The 26714-nt window shown below is 37.3% G+C and overlaps 1 protein-coding gene across 6 annotated transcripts in view; it reads left to right on the forward strand.

Moving 5' to 3' along the window:
• The window catches only part of ARHGAP12 (Rho GTPase activating protein 12), a 123923-nt gene that overhangs the window by 90713 nt on the left and 6496 nt on the right, over positions 1-26714 (forward strand). For 4 of the 6 annotated variants that reach the window (XM_053572081.1, XM_053572085.1, XM_053572082.1 and 1 more), the window contains 6 exons: positions 954-1028; positions 6973-7034; positions 12155-12236; positions 19311-19412; positions 22126-22224; positions 25120-25222. In XM_053572081.1, the coding sequence (XP_053428056.1) occupies positions 954-1028; positions 6973-7034; positions 12155-12236; positions 19311-19412; positions 22126-22224; positions 25120-25222 (523 nt within the window). The remainder of the gene's footprint in view (positions 1-953; positions 1029-6972; positions 7035-12154; positions 12237-19310; positions 19413-22125; positions 22225-25119; positions 25223-26714) is intronic. The other 2 variants (XM_053572084.1, XM_053572086.1) reach the window with 1 other exon arrangement.

The following is a 26714-nucleotide window of genomic DNA, read 5'->3' on the forward strand; positions in this document are numbered from 1 at the left end:
TTAAAATAAATTCCCAGGTTTGGTGACAGTATCTTCTGCAGTGTCATAAGCGTAGAAAACTAAAATGCTGTAGATATGGAAATGAATGTTCACAGGAATTTTTTGGTTAGATAGAAAAATTAATAACAGGTAATGGCTTATGATTTTTCTAATGCTTTTTTCCTGAAATTATTCAAAGCATCTAGAGGACTAAAGAAAATTTATACAGAGGTAGGCTGTTGTTACCAAAAAATATTTTTCAGTCTTATCCTCCATGAATAGTACTATCAACAGGTGTAGAAATCATATATAATGTTTTAATATTGACAAAACAGGCAGCTTAAAAAATGTTACTTGCTTGTTCTAATGATATTCTTAAAGATTCAGATGTTAAAACTTTTTTTCCTGGTGAGTTATGTCCTGGGTCTCTTCCTTGCATTTTAATAACCTTGCTTAAAAATACTAATCATTAGAAAATTAGCTATAATTACCTTAAATATTAATAGCAGTTTAATTTCTCATATAGCTGTTGACTAAAAGTTTCATTCTGGCAGTTACCAAGTTAACTTTTGTGACTCTTCCTTACCTAATCCTGGGATAACCAAGAGCAAGTTAGTTTCGTGACTATAACATGTTTATCTGTAAGTGTTTAGGTTGTAATTATTTTAAATACAATTAATTCAAACTGAGGTCACTTCGTGATTTTAAGGCAATATGTCTCATTTCTTTGGAGTTATTTCGTATGCATTATTTAAATTGTAATTGTTGTAAAAATGTACCATATTTTATAAACTTTATGTAACATCTATGGTTTTCAAATCAGTACCGTATCAGTTTTAGAGCTGAATATAGAAGGAAAATAGCAAGGAAAAAAATTTTCTTAGCTTCCCTTTTTAAGCTCTCTCACTGTGAGTAGAGGCAGAAATATAATTATATAAAATAGAGTAACTTTTTTCATTACTTATTTCTTGTAGGAATCTCCAACTGCCTCAAAACCCTGCTTTCCTGAAAATGAGTCTTCTCCCTGTTCACCACAGAACCAAGATACAGTTAGTATGATAGAAGCATATTGTATAATATAGTCCAATTATTTCAATCAATTTCAGTAAATTAATTTTCTCTAAATGTAATGTTTAAATATTTCTTGTGCTTCTATTAAATTTTATCAGTTTTTCTTTAAAAAAAAACCATTAAAATAAGTTTAAAGTCAGAATCAGGTTGTATTGATTTAAAAAGCCCCATATGTGCAAAGTATCATAATCTTACGTGACTAATTAAATTATATACCATATCTTTAAGTGTTAAATTTCTATTTGTTTTTATAAAAGTAAATTTCAAAATTCCCACACGGCGCTATCAAATTGTACTTTGCCCTTTCTTCTCAGGCCAGCAGTCCAAAGGTAAGAAGCACTGCCCTCCTTCTTCCAGAGCACTTTCTTGTTCTGTGCTGTAAAATGCAGTCCGTACCGGGTGAATACCGGAGATAGTGGGACTTCAGTGTAAGTTCCCCTAAAATCGGAAAACCTTCAGACGCTGTCTTAACTTGGAGGAGGTGTAACTTGATTTCTGTGTTTATACTCACTCTCAGCCTTCCCTGTCCCTGGCTGGTCCTGCTGTTCCCCTTCAGTGGAGTCTCTTTCCTTTCAGACTGAAGGGCACAAGTCTTCATGCGGCCTGCGAGACGGCATGCCTGGGTCTCTGCCTGGGTCTCGCGGCTTCCCCTGCCTCTCCTCACACGGCCGTGTCCTCCACTTCTGTTCATGCGCGCCTTCTCTGCTCTGCTGCCCTGCCTTCAGTCCTCAGAGCAGCCCGCGTTTGAGGCTTAGTTCAAACTCTGCTTTCTCAGAGAATTTTATTCTGATCCTCTAGATTAGGTGTTTTCCTTCAGTATTCTTCATAGTATTTAATTCCATGCTGTTTGATTACTTAAAATAGAGTAACTCTGATTACTTCTTACAGGAACCTCCCATTTTATCAACATCTGTCTTCTGTAGTAAACAAAAGCTTCCCAGTCTCTCCTGCAGTGCTGTGCAGTGGCTGATCAGTAAATATTTGTTGAAGGAGTAAACTTGCCCAGTCTCTACCTAGTCTTGCCTTTTCTTCCCCACTAACTACAAGGAGATATTTCTCCCCCTCTTTCTTTGTGAGTTAAAAACTGGTCAGTATAAGGCTTAGTGGAAAGAAAGAGAAAGCCGCAGATGTAGAAGTAACACTGACACCACCACCAGTGTTAGAGATGTAGTGGCACCTTAATCATCTCTTCTGATTAGACTAGATCTGCAGTTCATTCCCCGATACACATCGTAAGTATGTTAGTTTTTCTCGTGTTTCATTTTGATTTTCAAATGAGTTATTGTTATTTTTCATTGTCCCTTAAAATCTCTTATGAAGTAGGCAGTATACACATTTTTAAAAAATCTATAATGTATTTTTCTACAATACAATTATAATATGGATTAAATGGGCCTCTGTGGGCTAGTCTAAGAAGCTAGTCTTTATATTTGTGCCAATGAGAATACATACGTATTTTAAAATTCCCAATTACTGAACACTGAGTAAAATTTCAAAATATGTAATTTGGAAACTTGACCTTTTGATCTCATATTTCTAATTATGGTATTAAAAAGCATTAATAATTTGAGAAAAACATTTAAACACTTTCTTTTGTAAATGTCAAAGAAAATAATAGTGGACAGCGTTGCTTTTTCTTTTCACTGAGTATTACTATTTTTTTTTTTTTTTAAGACAGAAGTCTCACCGTGTCGCCCCGGGTAGAGTGCTGTGGCATCACAGCTCACAGCAACCTCAAACTCTTGGGCTCAAGCCATTCTCTTGCCTCAGCCTCCCAAGTAGCTGGGACTATAGGCACCTGCCTCAATGCCCAGCTATTTTTATTTTTTGGATGTAGGTGTCATTGTTGTTTGGCAGGCCCAGGCTGGATTTGAACCCACCAGCTCTGGTATATGTGGCCAACGCCCTAGCCTCTGAGCTACAGGCGCCGAGGCCAGCCCCTTTTAATAACCTTGAATGTTCAATTTGATTTTTGTAATACTAGTTCTTGAATTTTTAAAAATTGGGATAAAATTATATAACATAAAATTAATCATTAGCCACTTTTAAGTGTAAATTTGGTGGCATTTAGTATATTTACAGTGTGTTCAGCTTTCACCTCTATCTGCTTACAGAACATTTTCATCACGCAGAAAGGAAACCCATACCCATTAAGCGTCACTCCCCGTTCACCCTGCGCCCCCCCGCCCTGGTGACCAGTCTGCATTCTGCCTCCCTGGATTTATCTGTTCTGGATGTTAGTTCTTCTTCAACACTTCATGAATCATTGTGCAAGTTTACTTACTCTGCATAAAAAGAATCTTTATTATTACATGATTAGAGCATGATTAACTCAAGATGAGGATTTTGATGGACTGTATTGCTTTTGGTACACAATAATTGTTAGACAAAATTGGGAAATGCTTATTTTACTATGAACGCAAGGTTGGTTAGAAATTCTGGAGCCTGCAAAGTCATTACGAACCTGTGAAATTTTTTCCAGATTATTTATTTAAAAGAATTGAGAGTTTGTTTCCTTGTCTTATTAGGATAGAAAAACATTATGATACTTTTGGTCAAAATTTAACAATTTGTTAGTCCCTGTGAAAGCATTTCTGCATTTTTTTTTTTTTTTTTTTTTTTTTTTTTGCAGTTTTTGGCCGGGGCTAGGTTTGAACCCGCCACCTCCGGCATATGGGGCTGGCGCCCTACTCCTTTGAGCCACAGGCGCCACCCATTTCTGCATATTTTTAATATAAAGTTTCCTTCGGAATATCAAACATGTTTAGACAAATATTTATATATGAATTCGAGTATATTTTGTGGAACTTGAGAAATTTTTGTGACGTTACCTTAGTAAGCAACAGAAAAATAATGTTTGATTTTGTGTCATATTATGTTGAGAAAGCACATCTAATAGAATGAAATAAAGATCTGTCTAAATGTTTTCTCAAAGTCTCTCACCTGTGTATCCAAACCCGTATTATCAAATCATCCATCTGCCTGTTCATCACTTTTATATCCACTTCAAAAACTTTGGTGTTTAAAATTTAAAGCTTTATTTTTTCTTTGTAGATCTTTTTTTAATATTTCTTTAGCACCTGTTGGTTTGTTGGTAAATTACTCCGACAAATACGTATTGAACACCAACTACGCATTAGTGCAGGACTAAGCACTGGTCATGTATTGATGAATGTAATGTAACACATGTGGTCCCAACTTAAAGCCTAATGCAGTAGACAGGAAATAAATAAAATATATATAATTTCACTTTGCATTAAACGTATGTTGGCCTATTTGGGCTGTTATCACAAAAGTATCATAAATGGAGTGGCTTTTAAACAACAGAAATAATTCATTTCTCGTAGTTCTGGAGGCTGGGAAGTTAGTTGAAGGTGCAGGCACTGGCAGCTCTGGTGTGTGGTGAGGTTCACAGATGGAACCTTCTCACTGTGGCTTCCCATGGCAGATGGACAAGGGGTGCGTCTTCCAGGTTACTGTTCCCATTCATGAGGTCTCCACCCTCAGTACCTCTCAAAGGCCCACCTGCAGGATCATCACATTGGGGATTAGTTTCAACGCAGGAGTTCTAGGGAACACAAACACCCATCCTGTACTGAAGTACAGTGGGCTCGTGAGTAATGGGAGGTTTCAGGGATGGAGCCCTACTTAACAGTGGTCCAGGAAAACATCTCTAAAAAGGTGACCCGGACGCTGAGACAGCACCTTCTCCCTAGTCGCTCAAGCTTGGCCGTTTTCCACAGATTGTCCCTCTCACCCTGACAGCTAGTCCCTGTCAGTTTTGTCCCCCTCTTCCTCTGTCACTGCCCTAGTTCAGGCCTTCGTTATCTGCTGTGGTGATCAGGAGGGCAGCATTCTAGGTGGTCCCCACGGTGCCGCTCTGCCCCAGTCCGTGCTTTCTACCATCTCATTTCTTGCCACTTCTTCACCTCCCCCAATACTTTGAGGGACTTCAAGGCTCTCCTGACCTCTGTGCCTCTACTGTTCACTTCCCTCCTGCTGTTTCCACCTAACTGATGCCTGTGACTTAGCCCATGGGTCAGCCTGTTCAGGAAGCTGACTCTGACTCCCTTCTTTCTCTCCCAGGCTAGTTAGGGATGGCTTTCTCTTCTCATGCTGTATCCTAATTCTTTTGTTTTTGTGCGTTTTGGATATGGCAGATGTTCTTATTTTATGTTGAATTTAGAGTAGTTGATACTTAGAGCATTAGTACTTGGGTCTTGATCCCTGTGAGAATTTGGTGAAAGTTTTGGATCCTTTCCTTGAACTGTGTGTGTACCTGTGCAGTTCAGGCTCCCACTCACGTGTTTCTCTCTCCTTCATCCTTAGGCTGTCTGTCACTGCTGCTATTCTGTCCATTTTTCTTCCTGTTTTGTTTCTGCGTTTCCTTCCTGCCTCTGTTTTTTTACACAATTATAGCACTTTGGCATTTTTTTATGGGCTTAATTCTCACCTCTCTTCCCTTCCAATTCCTGTGCTCCCTAGCTCACATAACCAGTGCCCCGCTATTTAATTAATGTTATTACTTAGTTATCATATCATTGAAAGATTTTTCTGTTTTCGATGGGAAGGGGAAGAAAATTGGGAATGTTCTTAATTTAACATAATTGTGTAGCTCCCTCGCTGCTATCTGTTGAAAGTCAGCCCTCACCATGTTTGTGAGAAAAAGAAAAAAAGGGGCAACTTAAAATTGTGTTAATGATATTTTTGCTCAGAGGCAACAGAGTTCTTATGATAAGTATCAAATTTGCATATCTAAGAAGATCTAAGGGATGTTTTTTGAAAAAATTACCATAAAAGTTCATATGGGCTGTTTTCTAAATTCCTCAAATACCAGAAACCTTGGCAAAACAGTTTGTTAGTTTTGTCTGTAAATGTGAGTTTTATCAGGCCAGGTAAAACTTTCAAACATTATTGAGAAAATAGGCAACACTATTTTTATGTCTTAGAAGAAAAGGATTTATATTTTCTCACTGAAATACATCGAGAACACAGCTGAGGAATCGGTTAGAAATAAATCCTGAATTGGGAGCATTTCTCGTGTGTGTGTGTGTGTCTGTCTGTCTGTGTGTGTGTGTTTCGGCTGAATTAAAATTGACCCTTATCCCGTGTACATGGAGTGCTTACTAAATCTTGATGATTACTGTAGGTACCAACTAATTTTTTATTATACTTGAATATGGAAAGCTAAAGCACTGAAAAAGTGCTTCTTTATTTCCATCTGCAAGAATTTTAAAGTAACATTAACTTTAGTACAGTGGCTTTTGCCTTCATGGGGTTTGATGATAAAGCACGTGTTGCTATTTTTGACATTAGTTAGTGAATAAATATAGTTTACCTGGAGGCCCCCTCATCATTGGATAATACGTTTAATGAAGCACACACTGAATTTTTTTATGCCACATTAAAGTTCTTTGCACAGTACTCTTTACTTACGGGTAATTTATTAAATATGCACAGTCAACTGCATTTGTCCTACTTAGTTATTTTTATATTTTGACAAAGTGTGTTAGCACATTGAATAATCTTCATAATGCAGAGCTGCAAAATAACAGCTAAGTGAACATTCCTTTTTTTGTAATATTAATATTTAGTATTACAATATGGCATCACTTTCTTTGAATAGGAAGACATAAATCATTTTTCCAGTGTGACTTGTTCATCTAAGGAAATAGATAGCAGAGCATCTGATGGCTGCTATTCCTTAAGGAGAAGTGTAAAATTACTGAAAATTACTCCAGAAGAGTATTAAGAAAATGATATTCTTTAAGTATTCTAGAACTAAGCATGTTACCTACTGACTAATCTGTTCCTTCAAGCTAATTTTTAGAGTACCAGACCACTTGGGTTGAGTCCTGTGTATACACTTGGACTTCATTGTCTGTATCCATCATGTGTAAACAGTATTACTTTGTTCCACAGGGTCAAGAAAAATATGGATTATTAAATGTAACAAAAATTACTGAAAATGGGAAGAAGGTTCGGTAAGTACACAAATTATTAATGTTCTTATGTGATTCATCCAATTGAAATAAATTGAAAATTATATATGGTAGCAGGAACAGTTCATTTCTAGTCATTTCCTCATTCTTTTAATATTTTTTTTTCAGTAAGCAATAAATATACATGATAAAAATCAAAGTTACACTAAGTGTTGAGTGAAAAGCCGTTCTCCTGGCATCACTTTCCCTCCCCAGAGGCAACCAGTGTTAAGTCTTATAAGTTCTAGTGCTTTCTTCCAGAGGTAAAATGATAGTGTGTGTGTGTGTGTGTGTGTGTAGGGATTTGTCTTTTAAACACAGTATATTCACAGTGTATCTTGGAGATGGTTCCATTTCATGCATGTAGAGCTGCCATGTTGTTTTAAGTTGCTGCATAGTTGTGTATGGTGGACGTTTAGGATACTTACAGTTTTTGTTATTACAAATCATACTCACTTAGCATCTTGCACAGTTCATTTTGCAAGTATGTAAATAAACCTGTGGAATGGCTAGGCCACGTGCAAGGTCATGAGAGCATTCACATTGTGCTCTAAGATACCCAGTCAGTCCCTACCTTTGATAGTGCATTTATTTACACCTTTTGTCAGTTTAATATGTTGTCAAATTCTTTGATCCTTGCCAATAGAGATTAGAGTGAAAATGGTATTTTTGCCTTCCTCGTTTAGTAGGGTACAGTTATACAAGCTTTTTGGTTTATACCTTTGTCTGTTCTTCTCTTAGATTGCTGGATGTTTTGGTTAATGTTTTGTACCTTCTGATGAATTAAGGAGATCTCACTAATGAAAATTACATTTCCTTCAGGTTTTAAAAACTCCTAAAATGCCATGATTTTATAGTTAACATGAAGTTGTTGTTGATGAGTTTTAAATTTATATGTAGTTGATTTTTAAAGTTTTGCTTAAATTGAACAGATTTTGGCATTTGGAAATTTTTCTTTTAAAACTTTTAAAATTCTTAAGAATTTGTATGTGTTCCCTGATCCAACTGCACAAACCTTCTTCTCAAATCACTACTTATAAAGCTTTCCTTTTATTTTTTTCCCCTAATTTTCCCAGGAAGAGTAATGGGTTGTGATAAGTTACTAAATCTTTTATGTTTGTAAAGTCTGGTATTAAGAAAAATATTTTTAAAAAGAAAAAATCTTTTCTTAAACCATTCCTTGATGGAATTCACTTGTGAATTGGGTCTTTATTTTTCTCTTTCTCCATTTTGGACATATGTAGTGCAGGTAGCACTAAATAAAAACATTTTCTCTTTTTTTCTTGTTATTTTTACTGTGATAATTTGGTCTTTTACTACTTCTACTTTTTTATTTTTGCAGTTTTCGATGGGCCAGGTTTGAACCCGCTACCTCCAGTATATGAGGCTGGTGCCCTACTCCTTGAGCCACAGGCGCCACCCACTATTTCTACTTCTTTTGGAATACTTTTTTTCATTTATGTTTTCCTAAGAAAATCATCCATTTCACCATCTTTATTTATATAAAACCGAGCAAAACAGTCTTTTAATTTCTTGTATATTAGTGGTTCTCAAAGTTTTTGGTCTGATGACCCCTTTAATCACTGTGTATTCTAAAGAACTTTTGTTTATATAGGTTATATGTATAAATACTATGAGAAATTAAAACTGAGACATTTTAAGAATATTTATTCTTTTAAAAATACCTATTGTGAATTAACATGAATAATGTTTTTATGAAGAAAAAGCCCTATATTTTCTAAGACAAACAATTACTGTGAGAAGAGAGGTATTGTTTTATATTTTTGCAGATCTTTAGTATTTGATTTCCTGGAAGACAGCTGAATTCTCATGTCTGCTTGCGGTCAGTCTGTTTTGACATATTATTTTCATTGAATTGTATGAAAAAGAATCCTCCCTCTGGCAGCTAAGTTGGAAAAGGGAGGAATGTTCTAATAGCCTTCTCAGGTAACATACATATTTTTCTGCTACTCCAGAACTCTACAAATGGTAGCTTGTTAAAAGGTTAGTTGCAGTGAAAAACTGTCAGTGAACTGTTCATACTCAGTTACATTAAAAGACATTGGCCTGTGTTACACTCAAGTGAATCTTTACCCATGCTTAATTTTATACTATCTTACAGGTCATTTGGAAAAGACCGGCTCGCTAACTTTGCTCACTTTTCAAATACTTGTATATTTTATGACATCAAAGACTCACGAATCTGCAGTATCAGAAAAGTCATTAAGTATTCGTAAATTGTCTGACTCACAGTAGTAGCAGATGCCAAGTTTTCCAAAGTATTACTTTTCTTAATGAAAGTTTTATTTTTTAAAAAAATAAGTTAAAAGACGGCACCTGTGGCTCAAGGAATAGGGCGCCAGCCCCATATACCGGAGGTGGTGGGTTCAAACCCGGCCCTGGTCAAAAACTGCAACCAAAAAAAAAAAAAAAAATTGTGTTAAAAAACACATAATATTGGTTGCCACTTGAACCATTTTTAAATGTACGGCTCAGTAGTATTAAGTGTATTCACATTGTTGTTGCAACAGACCGCTGGAACTTTCTTGTCTTGCAACACAACTATATCCACGAAACACATCCTCGCTTCTGCCATCCCCTAACCCTCAGTAACCACCTTTCTACTTTCTGTTTCTATGATTTTGACTACTTTAGATACTTGGTGTGAGTGAAATGATATAATTTTTGAATGATTTTGTGACTGGTTTATTTCGTTTAGGATAATGTCCTCGATACTCATTCATGTTACTGCAAGCTTTAATTTTTTTATATTCACTATCTTTGGTTTCTTTGAGGTGACAGGCTTATATCATTTATTTTTAAGATAGTCAGCCTGCCAAATAGTTATATCTGAATAATCATAGCGTCTATCAGTCATTTTTTTCAGGAAGAAAATTGGGTTCTATGAAGAAAAAAATGTGACAGATTCTTTAGTTTTTGGGGCAGTGATCATTATTTCAGTATTTAAATATTCAATATTCTCATACAGTTACTAGTTCTACAGTTTTTTATTTTGAAAATTAAGCTTAAAAAGTTTATTAAAGGTGGAAATATACTAAGTTAAGCATTTTTTCATGGTAGGGACTCAAAAGATGTGATCTAAAGAAATTAGAAGACTGTAAGTATAAAATAAATTAAAAAATGAAAACTTTAAAGATATCTCAAGAGAGTCACATAAAACCAAATAGTAAAATAAAAATAGAACAAAATGATAGAATAAGTACCCGACATACGTATAATATCAATATCAATATTAAGTGTAAATAGTTTATACTCATCTATTAAAAGAAAAGATACTTAGTCTGAAACATAATGTAAAACCCAACTAAATATTATATGCAAAAGAAATACCTGAAAGTGACTCAGAAGGGTTTTTTAAAAAAGGTATAAAAATCAAAACAGGAATGGGGAATCAACAGTAGACAGAACAATAGGGAGAAAGCATTTTAAGCATCATAAACATCAGTACTTTAAAATAATAAGGCTTTGTAGATACCTTCACAATGAAGATCCAATCATCGGGCATACCCATTCACCAAATAAAATTAACAGCCATACACAAAACTATGGAAAATAAATGGAAAAATAGAAACTTAGTTAACTTTATTTCAGTTCTCTATTCCATGAAATTCAAGTAGATATGAAAAGTAACAATCAGTAAAGCAGATCTAATGGATAGGTATTAAATTCTACATTCTGAAAACAACATAAATCTCCTTTTGAGTGCCTGTAAACTTTTCATGGAATAGGCCATAGGTTGCGTTATAAGGAGAGCCTCGATTAATTCTTGCAGTAGAGAGATTTGACATTCATTTTAGCTTTTTGGCAACTGAATTCCCTTACAAGGTAATTTTACTTTATTTTCCTATTTGCAAACACTGATCCCATGCCTGCTGTTTGAAAAGTACTCTGTTAGGGCTGAGGTAGATATAAAAATAAATGAAATCTGTTTTCTGTTTTCAAATAATTTGTAACTCCAATGGGAAAGAAACAAGCAAAAATCTCAAGTATAAAATTAAACCTCATGAAGGGAGAAGTTGAGTAGAATCTGGCCAAGATTCTTTAAAGTGTTAATTGGTTTTAAAGTTCCCAATGGGAACACTGATAATAGCCTATTGGATGTGCTGTGTATTTAGAGATAGGACAATAAACAAGTGGATGGTTTCTTTAAAAGCTCCAAAGCACAGCAAACTCCTAACATTGGTTACCTCTGGGGTGTGAATTGAAGGAGAAGAAATAGGAATCTTTTTTCCTTTACATATTTCTGTTTTCATATTTCTGAGCTTTTATATACTGAGTATATGATGCTTTCATAATTTATTTGATTCTTTTTAAAGCCTCATTTTAGTAACCTCAGTGGCCAATCATAATGTAATCTGGGCTCGGCACCCATAGCTCTGTGGTTAGGGTGCTGGCCACATCCACCGGGGCTGGTGGGTTCAAACCCAGCCCAGGCCTGCTAAACAACAATGACAACTACAATGAAAAAAAAATAGCCGGGTGTTGTGGTGGGTGCCTATTGTCCCAGCTACTTGGGAGGCTGAGGCAAGAGAATTGCTTAAGCCCAGGATTTGGAGGTTGCAAAAGCTGTGACACCACGGCACTTTACTGATGGCAGCAAAGTGAGACTCTGTCTCAAAAATAAAAAAGAATGTAATCTATTGAATGTACCTAGTATCTACTGCCTGCCTGGTGCAGGCCTGTTAAGGGAAAGGAGATAACCCAGAAATATAACAAAGAATTAAGTGAGGTAAGTGTGTTTGCCTAATTTTTAATTCTGAATAAGAATTCTTGCCAAACAGAGTGTTCCATTTGTGTGACTTTACAATGAAATAGTGTCCTCATCATAATGTGCTGGGTTATTTCCATGTGAACATTATTAGGTAGATCATTCATAATTCTGATAACTTACATCTCTGATTAACTCCTTTTATTTTGGAGGCCTTTCATCATCAGGATGGAACCATAAAATATAAATTCTGTTAGATCATATCCCCCAATAAAAACAATTAGGATGTCAATAATGACTGTAAGTGTAGATAACATTGATAACAGCTAATTTTTGTAATTTGATTGGAAATCCTGGATAATAGAGTTCTAATTGGGCATCTTTGTAATTACAGGAAGAACTGGTTGTCTTCCTGGGCAGTGTTGCATGGTTCATCTTTACTTTTTACCAAAACCCAAGGAAGTAGCACGAGTTGGGTGAGTATTTATTTCACTCTGGAGAATTTGTACATTTAAATTATGTGGATGGCATTTTACCTGAATTTCAGGAGTAATTTTCAAAGTGCTTATATTTACAGCTGTAGTGTGTAAATAAAAGTAAAGGAAATTTTCTTAAAGATGCATTTTTGATTCATACTAATTAAAACAGTATATTTGTGGCTCGGCGCCTGTGGCTCAAGCGGCTAAGGTGCCAGCCACATACACGAGCTGGTGGGTTCAAATCCAGCCCAGGCCCATCAAACAACAATGATGGCTACAACCAAAAAATAGCCGGGCGTTGTGGTGGCTGCCTGTAGTCCCAGCTACTTGGGAGGCGGAGGCAGGAGACTTGCTTGAGCCCAGGAGTTGGAGGTTGCTGTGAGCTGTGATGCTACGGCACTCTACCCAGGGTGACAGCTTGAGGCTCTGTCTCCAAAAAAAAAAACCCAACAATTTGTACTAAAATGAACAGATTCTATTATATCTATTGAATTGATTATGCTTATTACTTGGGCAGTAAAGAAAAATACATATCTTGGTCTTGGTCCATTTTGAGGATGTTAAGGCTTTTCTGTGTTTGTGACTGTACTATTTGAGCTACTTAGTTAGAAAATAAGCAATAATGTTGCAAGCCCCACTTTGAATTTGATCTGACACTTAGATATATTAGTCTGTGACTCACATGTCGATGTCTGTGGGTTAGGGCAGCCAGCTTTTAGAAGAAAAACAAATGTCACCCTTACTTGGGAGATTTTTGAAGCTTCGTGTATATTCAAGTGCTTATTTTTTATTGCTTCCTAGTTGTGTGTAATACAAAAACCAAAATTATCATTGGTACCATGTAACAGCTAATGTGTTTGCATGTTTGGAACGCATCAGGTGCTCTTCTGAAGTGTGGGGTTATGCCTGTGGGGGACAGCTGCTGCTTTTTTTTCTCCCCCTCCCCTGTCAATAGAGGACAAAAGGAGGCCTGAAACAGTTAATGGACTTGCTCAGGGTCTTGTAGCTACTCAGTAGATTTGAACTTCCATTCTTGTAGTTCTTTTTTATTTATTTATTTATTTTTTTTGTAGAGACCGAGTCTCACTTTATGGCCCTCGGTAGAGTGCCGTGGCCTCACACAGCTCACGGCAACCTCTGACTCATGGGCTTAAGCGATTCTCTTGCCTCAGCCTCCCAAGTAGCTGGAACTACAGGCGCCCGCCACAACACCCGGCTACATTCTTGTAGTTCTTAAATGGTAGAACTTTGGCCTTTTGACTCTTGTGTTCATACTCTAGATATTTGTAAAAATTTTTGGTAACTGTTAATGCTCAAATAAAATTTAAAGGGAATTTACTCTATACTTGGTCTACTTCATATTCTCCCTTAACCAATTTTTTTTTACAATTACTGAGTTTCTTTAAAATTAACACAGAACCTGTGAATCTTAGGTTTGATGAAAGAGAAGTGCATTTATAACACTGAAGCCAATTATAGCCACCCACATTTATAAGGCAGCCGTGCGTCATCGTTCTGAACCGTGAACCTCGCAGAACACGCTAGTCCTCAGCTACTCTGAGAGGGGAAGCTAGAGCACCCACGGGAACTGAGCATGAATGTGAACATTCTAGAACGTTGCTTCCGTTTTGCTTTATTAACCCTTAAATTTGCCCCGTCTTTGACTCGTGATATGCGTTCATATTAAGACGTTGAAATTTAGGCTTGACTTATGGTAAAGCAGATTGATAATCACGTCTTTCTCCTTTTCTCCTGGAGGTAAAGCGTGTGGTGCTTTTCATTTGCGTTAATACATTGCTAGAGGACTGCGTAGTTATTTCTTCCTACTTAGAGCTCAACTTCATTTTGAAATTGAGGAAAGAAAAGGGATAGAGAAGCAGTTAGAACTTAGTAAGAACCAAAATAAAATACCTGAGGAAAGCTGGGTGGTGGCGGCTTACCTGATAATTACTGGTGCTTAAAGCTTGAAGGCTGTGGTATGAAGCAGGTATAGAGCTGCGGGGTAAATGAAGGGCAGTGTACATTGCAGGTTCGTAGGTGACTTTAAAACTTTCTTTAAATGTAAAGATGTTAAATGGTACTTCCCCCACCCCGCCTCATAATCATTAGTATAGGATGGTTTTGTTTTATTTAAACTTTTCTCTTCATGATTCGGAACTCAGCATTGACACTGATGCTGACAATGATGTGTGTTATTTCTATTTGTGAGCTACAGTTGTGTTACTGTGTGGCCATCTGGCAGTAGAGGAAACAAAGTTTAAAATTCACCAAGCTAACCAGTTGCGAATTTATTGAATTCTTTTTTTTTTTTTTGAACTTATTGAATTCTTAATGAATATTTTATTTTACGGATTCACTAATTTGAGTTTTTGCCTTTAAATGACATTTTATTATATTGTTGTATTATTAGTAATATAGGCAGGCATAATTAAATAAAACACAGCCACACTGTGATTTATGGTCTTTAATAAAGACTAAGCAGGCCAGGTGTGGTGGCTCACATCTGTAATCCCAGCACTTTGGGGGGCTGAAGTGGGAAGATTGCTTGAGCCCAGGAGTTCAAGAACAGCCTGGGTAATGTAGTGAGATCTTGTCTCTAAAAACAAAATGAAAAAAATTGACTGGGTGTAGCGGCACACCCCTGTTAGTCCCACGTACTTTGGAAGCTAAGGCAAGGCAGGATTGCTTAGGAGTTTGAGACTGCAGCGAGCTATGATCATGCCACTGCACTCCAACCTGGGTGGCAAAGCAAGACCTTGTCTCCAAATTAAAAAAACAAAGACTGAATACTTTTAGGATATGGTAAAATGCTTGGTTATACAGCCAATTTTTTTTTTTTTTTTTTTTTTGAGGCCGAATGTCACTATGTTGCCCACAGTAGAGTGCCGTGGGGTCACAACTCTCAGCAACCTCAAACTCTTGGTCTTAAGGCTCAGCCTCCCTAGTAGTTGGGACTGCAGGTGCCCACCACAGTGCCCAGCTATTTTTGGTTACAGTTGTCATTGTTGTTCAGCAGGCCCGGGCCAGGCTCAAACCTACCAGCTTCTATGTCTGTGGCCAGTGCCCACTCACTGAGCTATGGACACTGAGCCATACAGCCAATTCTTAATATTTATTTTGTGGCTAAGTTTAAAGCCTTAGACTGCCTTGATTTTCCCTCTTTCTACTTATTAAGGGAATGAAAACTAATTTAAGTGGCGTAAGTAAAACTAAGAAGATTATTTAAATAAAAAGTAAGTGTGTATTTTAAATAAAAAGTGTGTGCAGTGTATTTTGGCATAGACATTATTAATAAATACCAAAATTTGGTGAAATACACAAGATTCTCCTTAACTCTGGAATTAGTATTATTCAAAAGGATTTGGAATAATTCTAGTTTTGTTTCTCTGCTCACTCACCATCTAGAGATACTATAGGTAAAATGTATTGTTTGTACTATGGAATCACATCTTACCTGGGGATGAGATTCTGAGGTAAAGATACAAACCAAATAACTAAAAATCACTTATAATGAAAACTGCTCTGGGTATTCCATAGGAAGATGCTGTATTGAAGCTGCTGTCTAATAGAGCCAGTTCTTCTTTTGGTGTTGGAAGGCATAGCTTTTCCTTCAGTAGAGTTGGGGTGTTTTATGTCAAGGGGCCACCTTATAGGAGAAATATATAGTAGTTCTGTTACAATTAGATTCATGCATAGTGCAGAAACCTCAGAGATCTGCTTAAGAAATAGTAGGTTCATGGGCGGCGCCTGTGGCTCAAGGAGTAGGGCGCCGGTCCCATATGCCGGAGGTGGCGGGTTCAAACCTAGCCCCGGCCAAAAAACAAACAAACAAAAAAAAGAAATAGTAGGTTCAAATCTTACACTCCAGGGTTGTGTATTCTTTTGATGGAATGCTAAGCAAAATCACCCACAATATTTGAAGTTCTGTTTTTGTTTTTAATCATGCTTTGGATTTTTCTTTTTCTTTTTTTTTTTTTTTTGTAGAGAATGGATGTTTTTCATTTTGAAATGCACACATTCTGCATGCAGTGCAGTTCTACTTCATAAGATAAATTTTATATAAATGCTACATTAGCAGAAGTCTAGTAAGCCTGCCTTTCTCCTGTAGGATAGATATCTTCCAGTTGTTTTCTGGAAAAGACTAGTTATCCACTGGGTTGTTTTTCAGTAACATAAACTTAACATTTTTTTTTTTTTTTTTCCCCTCACTTCATTTCACCTCAGAAATGTATGTCTGTATGTTTGTTCAACAGACATAAAAGCCTGCTATGTTCTGGGCATTGTGTTAAGCTTGAGGGGTTAGCAGTAAATGTTTTCCAGGCTTACATGGTGGTGGGGAAGACGGGCAAGGGCAGGCTGTATACGTGCTCTTTTGTCATTCATCATATTCCTTGAGCATTTTTAAAATCACCCCGCAAATCTTGGTCGTTATTCAAACATTGATTTACACATGGTTTGTGGTGGGGAGCTTGCCTATACGTGGTAGGGTTTTTAGCAGATGGCCAATACCCCATCTCTAGTTATTACCACTAAAAATGTCCCCAGACACTGCCAAATATCCCCTACAGGAAGGAGATGGCAAGCTAGGCGGTAGCACTATTAAACCAAGAGGTAGCTTGGAAGGAGATATCAGATGACTTTGCCCGGTGGGTCACCAGGAGGAAGACCACAGATTTCTGAGCAAGATGGCCAAGGGCCAGATGTGACTCCTCTCAATTACAAGTCTTGGGAATATAGCCTAAGACCAGTCTCTTTAAGATAAATTCTGTAGGGCCGCGCCTGTGGTTCAGTGAGTAGGGTGCCGGCCCCATATGCCGAGGGTGGCGGGTTCAAACCCAGCCCTGGCTGAACTGCAACAAAAAAATAGCCGGGCGTTGTGGTGGGCGCCTGTAGTCCCAGCTACTCGGGAGGCTGAGGCAAGAGAATCGCTTAAGCCCAGGAGTTGGAGGTTGCTGTGAGCCATGTGACGCCACGGCACTCTACCGTGGGCCATAAAGTGAGACTCTGTCTCTACAAAAAAAAAAAAATTCTGTAAAGCATTCATCTTCAAAAAACACAAATTTATGTAATAACCAAGTCAGAAAGTGTTCTGAGGTAAATTCTAGGGCCTTTGCAAAAACATTTGAAGTTCAGCTTTGCTTGTGTGTGTAGGGCTGTACTTGTCTGTCTGACTTCATTATGCTTTTCTCTTACGTGTTGATTTGCCATTATGCGTTGTGATGACACCATCATTTTCTTCCCTTTTCCATCAAGTCCTTCTGCCAGCAGGGCTCAGTCTCTGGGCTCTTGCTTTCGCTGCTTTCTTCTTGGAAAAACTCTATCCGTCGCCAGCCCGCTGTCCCATACGTAAAGTCTGATGCCGTTTCAGCTGTCACTGTATGTGTTCTTGTCGCATGCCCCTTGGCACAGTAATTCTGTTTTCTTTGCCATGAATATATCGGTGGTGGTGGTTGGGGGGTGATTTTAGTAATGTGAGGCTAAAGTTTAGGAAAGAATAAACAATAAAAATTTGTCAACTGTATTGCTGCTTTTTTTTTCTTTTTAGCAATCCATGTCATATTTATATTTAGTTGCTATATCTGATTTGATTGATTTATTTATTTTTATAGCTAACCATCTATATCACATATAATGACAACAAATCAAATAATTGATTTTTGTCATTTTGTTTGTTAGATGTGTGTTCAGGTTTTATGACTTTTGAGATAACATCATTTCTGCTCAGGAGGTTATGCCCATCATGTAACTTTGTGGTTAATTTGCCTTTTGAATGACAGAAGACACTTAAGGCAATAACTTTGTAGATTACAGTGAAAATTTTTATTGTAATTTTTATGATGATTCCACTAATAAATTCCATATAAATAACTGAAATTTTGCTTTGCTCTCACTAATAAATTCCATGTAACTCGTTAAGTTTGGTTTTGTTGTAACAAGTACGTTATTTAAGTTCATGCTGCTAGCTTAAAAGATGACCTGAAAGGAAACAGTTAAAGCAAACTCTTTCTTAAATGTGAAGCTTCTGAGTAGAGTTTCTGACATTATAGTAAGTCATCACAGGGTTGGTGGGTGAGATCCATTTCTAATGAAATTTTTTTGGCAAATTTGAAAATATTTTAGCAAACTTTCCTATATCAAATATAGGAAATATTTATAATAGATCTTTTTAACCTTTGATTATAATTCAGCAGCCCTTAGATTTAAAACTTCTAAACTTTTAAATACCATAGGAATAGTATTTTCTATTCTTGGTTAACAAACTAAACAGAAATTTAAGTTAATGATGGTAAGATACAAAGTAAGTATATATTTAACATGCATTTTCTGCCATTTGCTAACCTTTTCCTTATCTAGTTAACAAAATACGACAGCTATTTTCTTCTTAGTCCACACACTTTCATAGTTTCTCTTTAGATTGCTGAGATTTTTATAGCATTTGGCTGTGGGTATGATTTCTAAGGAAGGCTGAATAAAAGAACATTTTCTGCCTCCATGAGTTATTTTTTATTGTTAACAACGTGAGTAGTCAACAAGGAAATAACTTTTGAAAGTACAAAATCAGATTTAGGGAGTGTTTATTAGGTGGAAGATGCCTTTGGTATCTGCCTGATGTTTTTTATACACATACAAGAATATTGTCTAGCTTTTTTGAATATGTCACTTCATATAGTCGTATACAGTCTAGAGGAAATTCTACTAGGACTGATAACCCAAAGTATACACGTGTTTATTTAATTTAAAATAAACTTACCAACTTTCCCTCTCTAGGGTTTGTTCCCATTTGCATATGAGGGCCTGTTAGTCCATAGCCTCACCAACATAGTTTTGGATTTATTCCCCCACCCACTCAGATGTGAAAAAGATTTCAGTGTGGCATCACAATGGAAGTTGAGCCATTTTATACTGTTTTTCATGAACTGTTTATATCGAAATTTTTATTTTATAATAGAGAAAGAGACAAAGTGTTTAAGATAATTCCTATTTGATTTATTGTTGATAGTATAAGATTGATCTTAATTTTCTGTGAATACGCACGTAATACTTGAATATCTTCATTTTTCCAAAATGAAGTTTGGGAGTAATCAGTCCAAACCAGAGTTCACAGTGGACCTCAAGGGGGCGACGATTGAGATGGCTTCGAAGGATAAATCCAGCAAAAAGAATGTATTTGAGGTAATACGATTTTTTTTCTAACTATAATTCACATACTTAACTGCAGTAATTGTACATTGTGTTTTTGAGTTGTTTTGGGAAATAGTCTTTCATTGTGACTAGTTAAGGCAAAATTTGTGGTTAAGTCAGATTGTATCATAATTTAAGAAAAAAAGCTAGTTAACACCCAGCTACATTTACATAAATTATTGGAACTCAGACTATATATACAAGCCTTTGCTTTACAAATCCTGCCTTTTCCTAGCAACAATAAAAAAGATGTGTTCCCTTTACTTACCAAATCTAATATTAAAAAATAAATTAAGGGGGTGTTGATAATGGGGAGACCATGCGTGTATGAGGCAGGTGTTACATAGGATACCTCCTTACCTCACTCTCAGTTTTGCTGGAATCTACAGCTGGTCTAAAAAACTTAAATCTTTTTAAAAAAATTAAAACTTTTCCATTTTAACCTTCTAAACTCTCCACTATAACATACGATCCTATATCAGTTATTTATTGCTGTACAACAGACCACCTCAAAACTTGTGCCTAGCAAAAGAGCCATTTTGTTTGCTCAGTTTGGCCGGGGCTGAGCTGGGTGATCCTTCTCCTGACCTCACTTAGGACCATTCGTGAGACTTCAGCAGGCTAGTGGCTTAATTGGAGCTGGCTGGTCTGAGATGACCTCATCCACACGTCTGGAGATTGGGACCAGCGTCGGCTAGGCCTTCTCCAAAAGACTCATCCCCAAGGAGGAAGCCCCCCAGCTTCTTCACATGCAGCGCCAGGGTTCCGAGAGGGTGAAAATGGAAGTTACTAGGCTTCTCTGGGCTTAGATTTGCAAGTCAGACATTACTTGCAGTGTGTTCTGTTAATTCAGACGGATGGGAGGCCAGCCGTGTATTGAGGGTCCTCCTGTTGCCGGGGGAGCAGCAGAGTGCCGCTGCAGAAGGGTGTGTGCCTGGAGATCTGAGGAACTGAGGGGGGTTGCAGACAGTCCTACTGATCCCAGCCTCCCATTGTGGCCTCACGTCTCAGGTCTTTCCTATCTTGCTGTCCAAGCAGATTGGCGTAATCGCCATTTTCCAGCAGAGCCCAGCGTCTCGCCATGTCTGACTCTCACTCTTCATCCTTCTTCCTCGAGTACCAACCTGTGCCAGTCTCTGCTTGCAAATGTTAACTCTTCCAAGACCTCTGACAGACATCCAGATAACAATGAGGACACGTCTTTATTTAAACCTGAAAACCGTATTCATTTTTAGTGTATCTGGTTTTCCCCACTTGTAAGTTACTCTTCCCATTAGATGATTATAGCGTTTCTTGTTTTTCCCTGAAGAACTTTTAACCCAGAGTATCTCACATGCAGTGAGCGTTCAGCAGTGGTTGTCTGGCTTGACCAGCTCTAGAAGACTCATGAGAGGAAGTCACCATTTCCTGAATCAGCCTTGCAGTTTCAGTAGGTGATTCAGAATAAAAAGAATTCCATGGTCAAATAAAGTTGGGGAGCAGCGTGTATTTTATTCCTATCTTAGAAAATCCCAGTGTGTGCTAGAATATCAAAAGCCCGAGAAGTCTTGAAGGAGAGAATCTTGTTAGACTTTTTTCGATCCAGTATTTTCTAAATGACCATCACATAACTTTTATTTTTTGAAGAATACCTTTTTAAAATAGTGGGGAACTATGAGGAATAAGTCTCCGAATGTTGTTTGGGAAGCATTTCCATATGATCCTTTAGGGCAAAAACTCAGTTACCAGAAATGCTTTCCACAGCTGCCTAAGTTCTTCCTAAATCAAGTGCAAGAAACCTTGAACCAAAGATACTGTACCTAAGTTAGTTATTGCCTTCATATAGAATAATACATACTATTCTTCAATTCATGATTTGATACTTAATTTAGTAACATTTCTGCTTGAAAGGGTATGATATTTGTGCCCTTTCTTTGTACTAAGCCATTATATTTACCTACCAAATTGGAAATAATGGAAGTCTAACCTTTGTTCATATTATACATTCTTTTTCTATATTTATTTTCTAACCAGAGAGACAATGAAAAATTTCTCAGGCTATGTAAACATATAATTTCTTTACAAATGCATTATATTTCAATTCTAATTTAAAAGATGCAGCTTTGATACTTGAACTGATTTTTAAATTATTATACTAATGCTTCAGCAAGTTTCATGGCATTTGTGTGATGGAGTTTGGGATCTTAAATTATTAGTTTTTTACTTAGAATTGTTGTGAGGGCTGCGCCTGTGGCTCAGTGACTAGGGTGCCAGCCCCATATACTGAGGGTGGCGGGTTCAAACCCGGCCCCAGCCAAACTGCAACAAAAAATAGCCAGGTGTTGTGGCGAGTGCCTATAAGTCCCAGCTACTCGGGAGGCTGAGGCAAGAGAATTGCCTAAGCCCAAGAGCTGGAGGTTACTGTGAGCTGTGATGCCACAGCACTGTACCGAGGACGACAAAATGAGACTCTGTCTCTAAAAAAAAAGAAAGAAAGAAAATTGTTGTGAGAAACAACTTTGTGTTTTATAGAATGACATACCCAGTATTATTTTATACTAAAATAAAAGGTTTTCCATGGCTATATAGCACTTTAGCTATTCATCCCTTATAATATAATATATGGCACCTATTGTGCTGGTGGTTTTATAAACTTTGAATTAAATGTATTCATTTATTTAGTTGCAAGCGCAAACCATTTTTTTCTCCCCCTTTTTCTCTAAAGCTGAAAACTCGTCAAGGAACAGAGCTACTAATTCAGTCTGACAATGACACTGTCATCAGTGACTGGTTTAAAGTTCTCAGTAACACTATCAGTAATCAGGTATGTGTCTGACTTTGGTAACCGTTTTTACTTCAGAGCTGTTTTTTGTTGTTGTTTCCTAATTGCTTTTTGCATATCCAGATTCCAGTTTATATATGAAAAAATGCAGTAGAACCTCCATAGTTGACCATATCCCTACATAGACCACTTCCTTAAGTTGACCTAATGTTCATAGACTGGACATGCACCTCACGTGTACATATCAGCCCTGTAGGCCTGGTTCCGTCTGCTGACCACCTCTGTGTGTTGACCAGTTTGTTACAGTCCCTTGGGAGGTCAACTTATAAGAGGTTCTACTATACGTAACAGAAATTGGAAAGACAGTGGTCGATTTAGAAATCCTAAGGCCTGACAAATGGTTTAACAGTCCCAGTTATATAATGTTTTTTGCCAGTGGATTGAAATAATGTTCACATCAGGCATCGGTCAGAAAGAATGGGGCAAAAGTGCCTCGTACATAGTATCTGTTCAGTGAGTGAATTTATTGGAAACAGTACTGTTTGGTGGAAGAGGTCCTAGGCAAAATTGTGGAATGAGTAAAGCTGTGGTGAGGGTATCCAACCTTTTTTCCACCCTGCTGCGTGTTGGAAAAGTAAGATTTGTCTTGAGCCACACGTTAAATACACAAAAACTAATGAAAGCTCATGAACAAAAAAACAGGTCAGGTCATAATTTTCACAATATCTAACACACGTAAGCAAAACAAGCCTCAAGTAATCCACAGGCCACAGATTGGACACCTCAGCTTGTGGCATTTCTCTTGTTTACTTCCATCCCCATCCCAAACGTACTCAGTGCCGGTGTTTCTTATTTATGTAATAACCACCAAGAAGAATCTCAGGTTTATGTTCTGCAACCATATTAGGGCAGCAGTGAGCAGCTGGGGCTTCCCCTCTTCATGCTGGGTTCTTACCACTCCCCGTATGAGGACGTGGCCCCTCGCCGAGGATCATATCAGTGGCAGAAATGAAAGATAAAATACTTATGAGAAACAGAAAGGAACTTTACCTCTTCTAGCAAATCAGTTATGAGTGTATAAATTCTTCCCCTGTGGTTTATGATATTGTATGTGATGTTTCTGAATCCTGTTCCTTTTTTTCTATTTATTCCCCCAAACCATGCACAGGCCTTTATATCTTCATACCAGAGTAAGAGTAACCTTCTAGAGAGTTTTCCTTATTTAATCTCTTCTCCTACCGATCCATTCTTAATGCCATTGCTTTATGAAATGTCCTAATGTCAATTTCATAATCTTCTACTGCTCAAAAACCTCTGCGACTCCCATTAAAATTCAACAACCTAGGCCCAATCTGTTTTCTCAAATGTACTTTGCATTCTACCCAATACGGGCTTTCAGCTCTGGTCCCAGTTGTCTGTTCACTATCTCTTGAAAGCAACTATGTGTGCATTCAATTACCCAATAACACGAGTGCCTTATGCACTGGAGATGTGGCAGCTTGCAGACACCGTGCCTCTCTGTGGGGAAGTTACAGACAAAGAAGATTACTGAAGACAGATAACTGAACAGTTAATATAAGAAATGGGTTGCGTGTTATATACTAGGGGTGTACAACATACTGTACGAACACCGTTTACACGGCGCTGACCTAATGTAGTGGTCAGGGAAGCCTTTGCAAAGAAAGTGTTTTTTTGCTCTGTTTAGGTTTTTAATTGAGGTCTACAGGATCAGGGAATAAGCCGAATAAGCCAAATAAAGAAAGCACAGTCATATTATTGATTCTGAAATTTAAAAATATATACTGTTTCTAAAGTGTCAAAAGATACACTGAACTAAATGTAGCAAGAGATGGGCAAGAACTCTGCAGGGAAGATTATGAAACTGTTGAGAGACCTGGAAGGAAACCTAAGTAAAGGGGAAATATACCACATTCATGGATCGATGGGCTCAATAATGTAACATACAGTTTTCTTCCAAATGATTTGTAAGTTGACAGACTTGAGATTTTGAATCTCACTGAAAATCTCAGTAGTTTCTCTGGTGGGACTTGACAAATTTGTCTAACATTCATATAGCTATACAGAGGGCTAAGAATACCAAAGACACCTCTGAATAAGAACATGAAAGGACTTAAAAGGGCTTACTCTGTCAACTGTCAAGACGATAAATTTATAGTAACTAATATAGTGTGGTATCCGTGCAAAGGTAGACATACAGACCTGTGTAACAGGACAGGGAGCCAAGAAAGAGACCCAAATACCTATGGACAGTTTACACCAGATACAGCACAGCGGAGGAAGAATGAGCTTTTCAGTAAACGATGCTGGTACAGCTGGAAATCCAAGAAGGTAGCAGAACCCTTCTTTACCATCATGTACAGAAATGAATTCCAGGTGGAGTGAAGACTCAGTGAAGGAAGAAACAACGTTTTTAGCTTTGAGAACTCAGTTCAGTTTTTTAATGTGTAAAAGGGACCTTGCTCAGGCTATCGATAAGCTTGAGGATTTCTTTCAGTTCGCAGCATCCATGAGTCTGGCGTGTGTCACGCTTTTGTTTCAGTACAATAACACTGTCGCGTCACGAGTGGTTGCATGGTCACGGAACATAACTGCATCTTGTTTCTCGCCATTGATTGCAGCCTGACCGTTTAACTCTTATTGGTGTTTCTAATGATGCAGTTGATTGCAGTGAGGCAAGGTCACCTGTCATCAGTGTGAATCTGTCATCCTGTAAACTTTTAGCAGTAATTTCTTTTGTCGGAAAGCAAACTTAATCCCAGTGGAGGAGGAAAGATGTATCAAATGTCTGAATACTGTATACAAACTGGTTTCTTAAAATCGTTCAGAAGAGTTAATTTCTGGTTGCTGTGAGAATGGTGCTGTTTTATCTAACGTAGTATTTGGGAGTCACATGTTTGGGAAATCTCTAACCACTAGACAGTAGAACCTGATGAAGCCACTGAAGAGGAGATACCAGATTCACCAGGAATCGAAAAGCATGATAAAGAGAAGGACCAGAAGGATCCTAAAAAGCTTCGCTGTAAGTTCTTTTTTACTAATGGTTTGAGTGAGCTTGTTTTGTTAGCTTTTTGAAAATTTGAAATTAACATACAAAAGCTTAGGGGAAGCTCCAGTGTTAACAAAAAAGTTATACAATTAACTAAGCAACTGTAGTCTCAGTGCGGGTACTGTTTTCTTATTGTTAATGCCATCACTGTATGTATAATGTATGTATAACGAAGCGTCCTGATGTCAGTTGCGTCATCTTGTACTGCTCAGAAATCTTGTTATTTTTCAGCTTCATGGTGACGCATCTCTGTGTCATCACATAATGTTAAGGTGTGACATTTCAAGAGAAAAGAGATAGTGCCCGTCTATTGCGCCCTCCAGCAGGCTGAACTTTTTGATTTAAAAATACGTATATAATCTCACCAACACTCAATAAGCGAGGTGATGGTTAGGTTAACACGTTCGATGTAAGCTTTCCACATTGTATATCAAACCAGCACATTGAACCCCATAAATGCATTCATGTACACAGTTCTGATTTAATAAAAATAAATAAAAATGCGTGGATAGTTACTGTTACAGATTCTACACAGAACGTTAAACGTTAGGAAGTCAAAAGTCATGATTTTACCATGATTTCCTCCTGGACACGAGGCCGTTTTCTCTGGGCTAGGGTACGTTTTTTGCGTGTGCATAGACTCATGTATTCTTACGGATCACACATGCAGAAAGGACCAGACCTGGAGCCAGCCGTTTTAGAAAAGCGTTTTCTAATGCCATCCCCTTGTGAGTTACGTTGTTTAACTGGGCCCTTAGCTGTGACTCTGCGCTTTGTCTAGTCTCTTTCAACAAATGCACGTGTTTAACTGAGAACTTTTTGGCCCTCCAGTTCACTGATGAGTTCTGCTTTTGTTTTCTTACATTCCAATGACATTGAGGCCTTTTTTTGACATTGTTAGTAATCAACACATGAAAATTTGATTATTTTTATTCTTTATTAATATATTCTTGGTGCTATCAACTTTACCCAAATTCATTATTTTTAAGAAGTATACATTTTGAATTTTGATGTTATAGATGAAAAAGAAAGGACTAAAGGAGATGTAGACCATTTTCCAGGTGATCCCAGTCTTCAGAGTACAGGATACGATGAGAGTTAGCGTAAAGTGCCAATAGTTACGATGGAGGGAGATACATACACGTCTCCAGACTCTTAGTTCATTGAGCATAGGAATTTTTCCCTTGTTTTATGTGTTGTTAACTTTTTGGTAGTAATTTTACCTTCTAAAACTAATAGAGAGTCAATAAAGATAAATTGTTTCATTTATGAATTATGAATGTGTGTGTAATTAGGGAAACGTTGACCCATATACCAAAGAAGGCACATTTGTAGTCACTTTTTGATGATAAAAATGAAATGTTCTGTTTGGTTTATAACTTTGAAATAAGGTCCGCGTTAGTGTGATTCTTCACGTTATTCTTAAACCACATTACACTTAAAAAAAAATTTGTACTGCGATTTT

This window comes from Nycticebus coucang, chromosome 20, assembly GCF_027406575.1.
Source record: "Nycticebus coucang isolate mNycCou1 chromosome 20, mNycCou1.pri, whole genome shotgun sequence".
In the NCBI taxonomy this organism is placed as follows: Eukaryota; Metazoa; Chordata; class Mammalia; order Primates; family Lorisidae; genus Nycticebus; species Nycticebus coucang.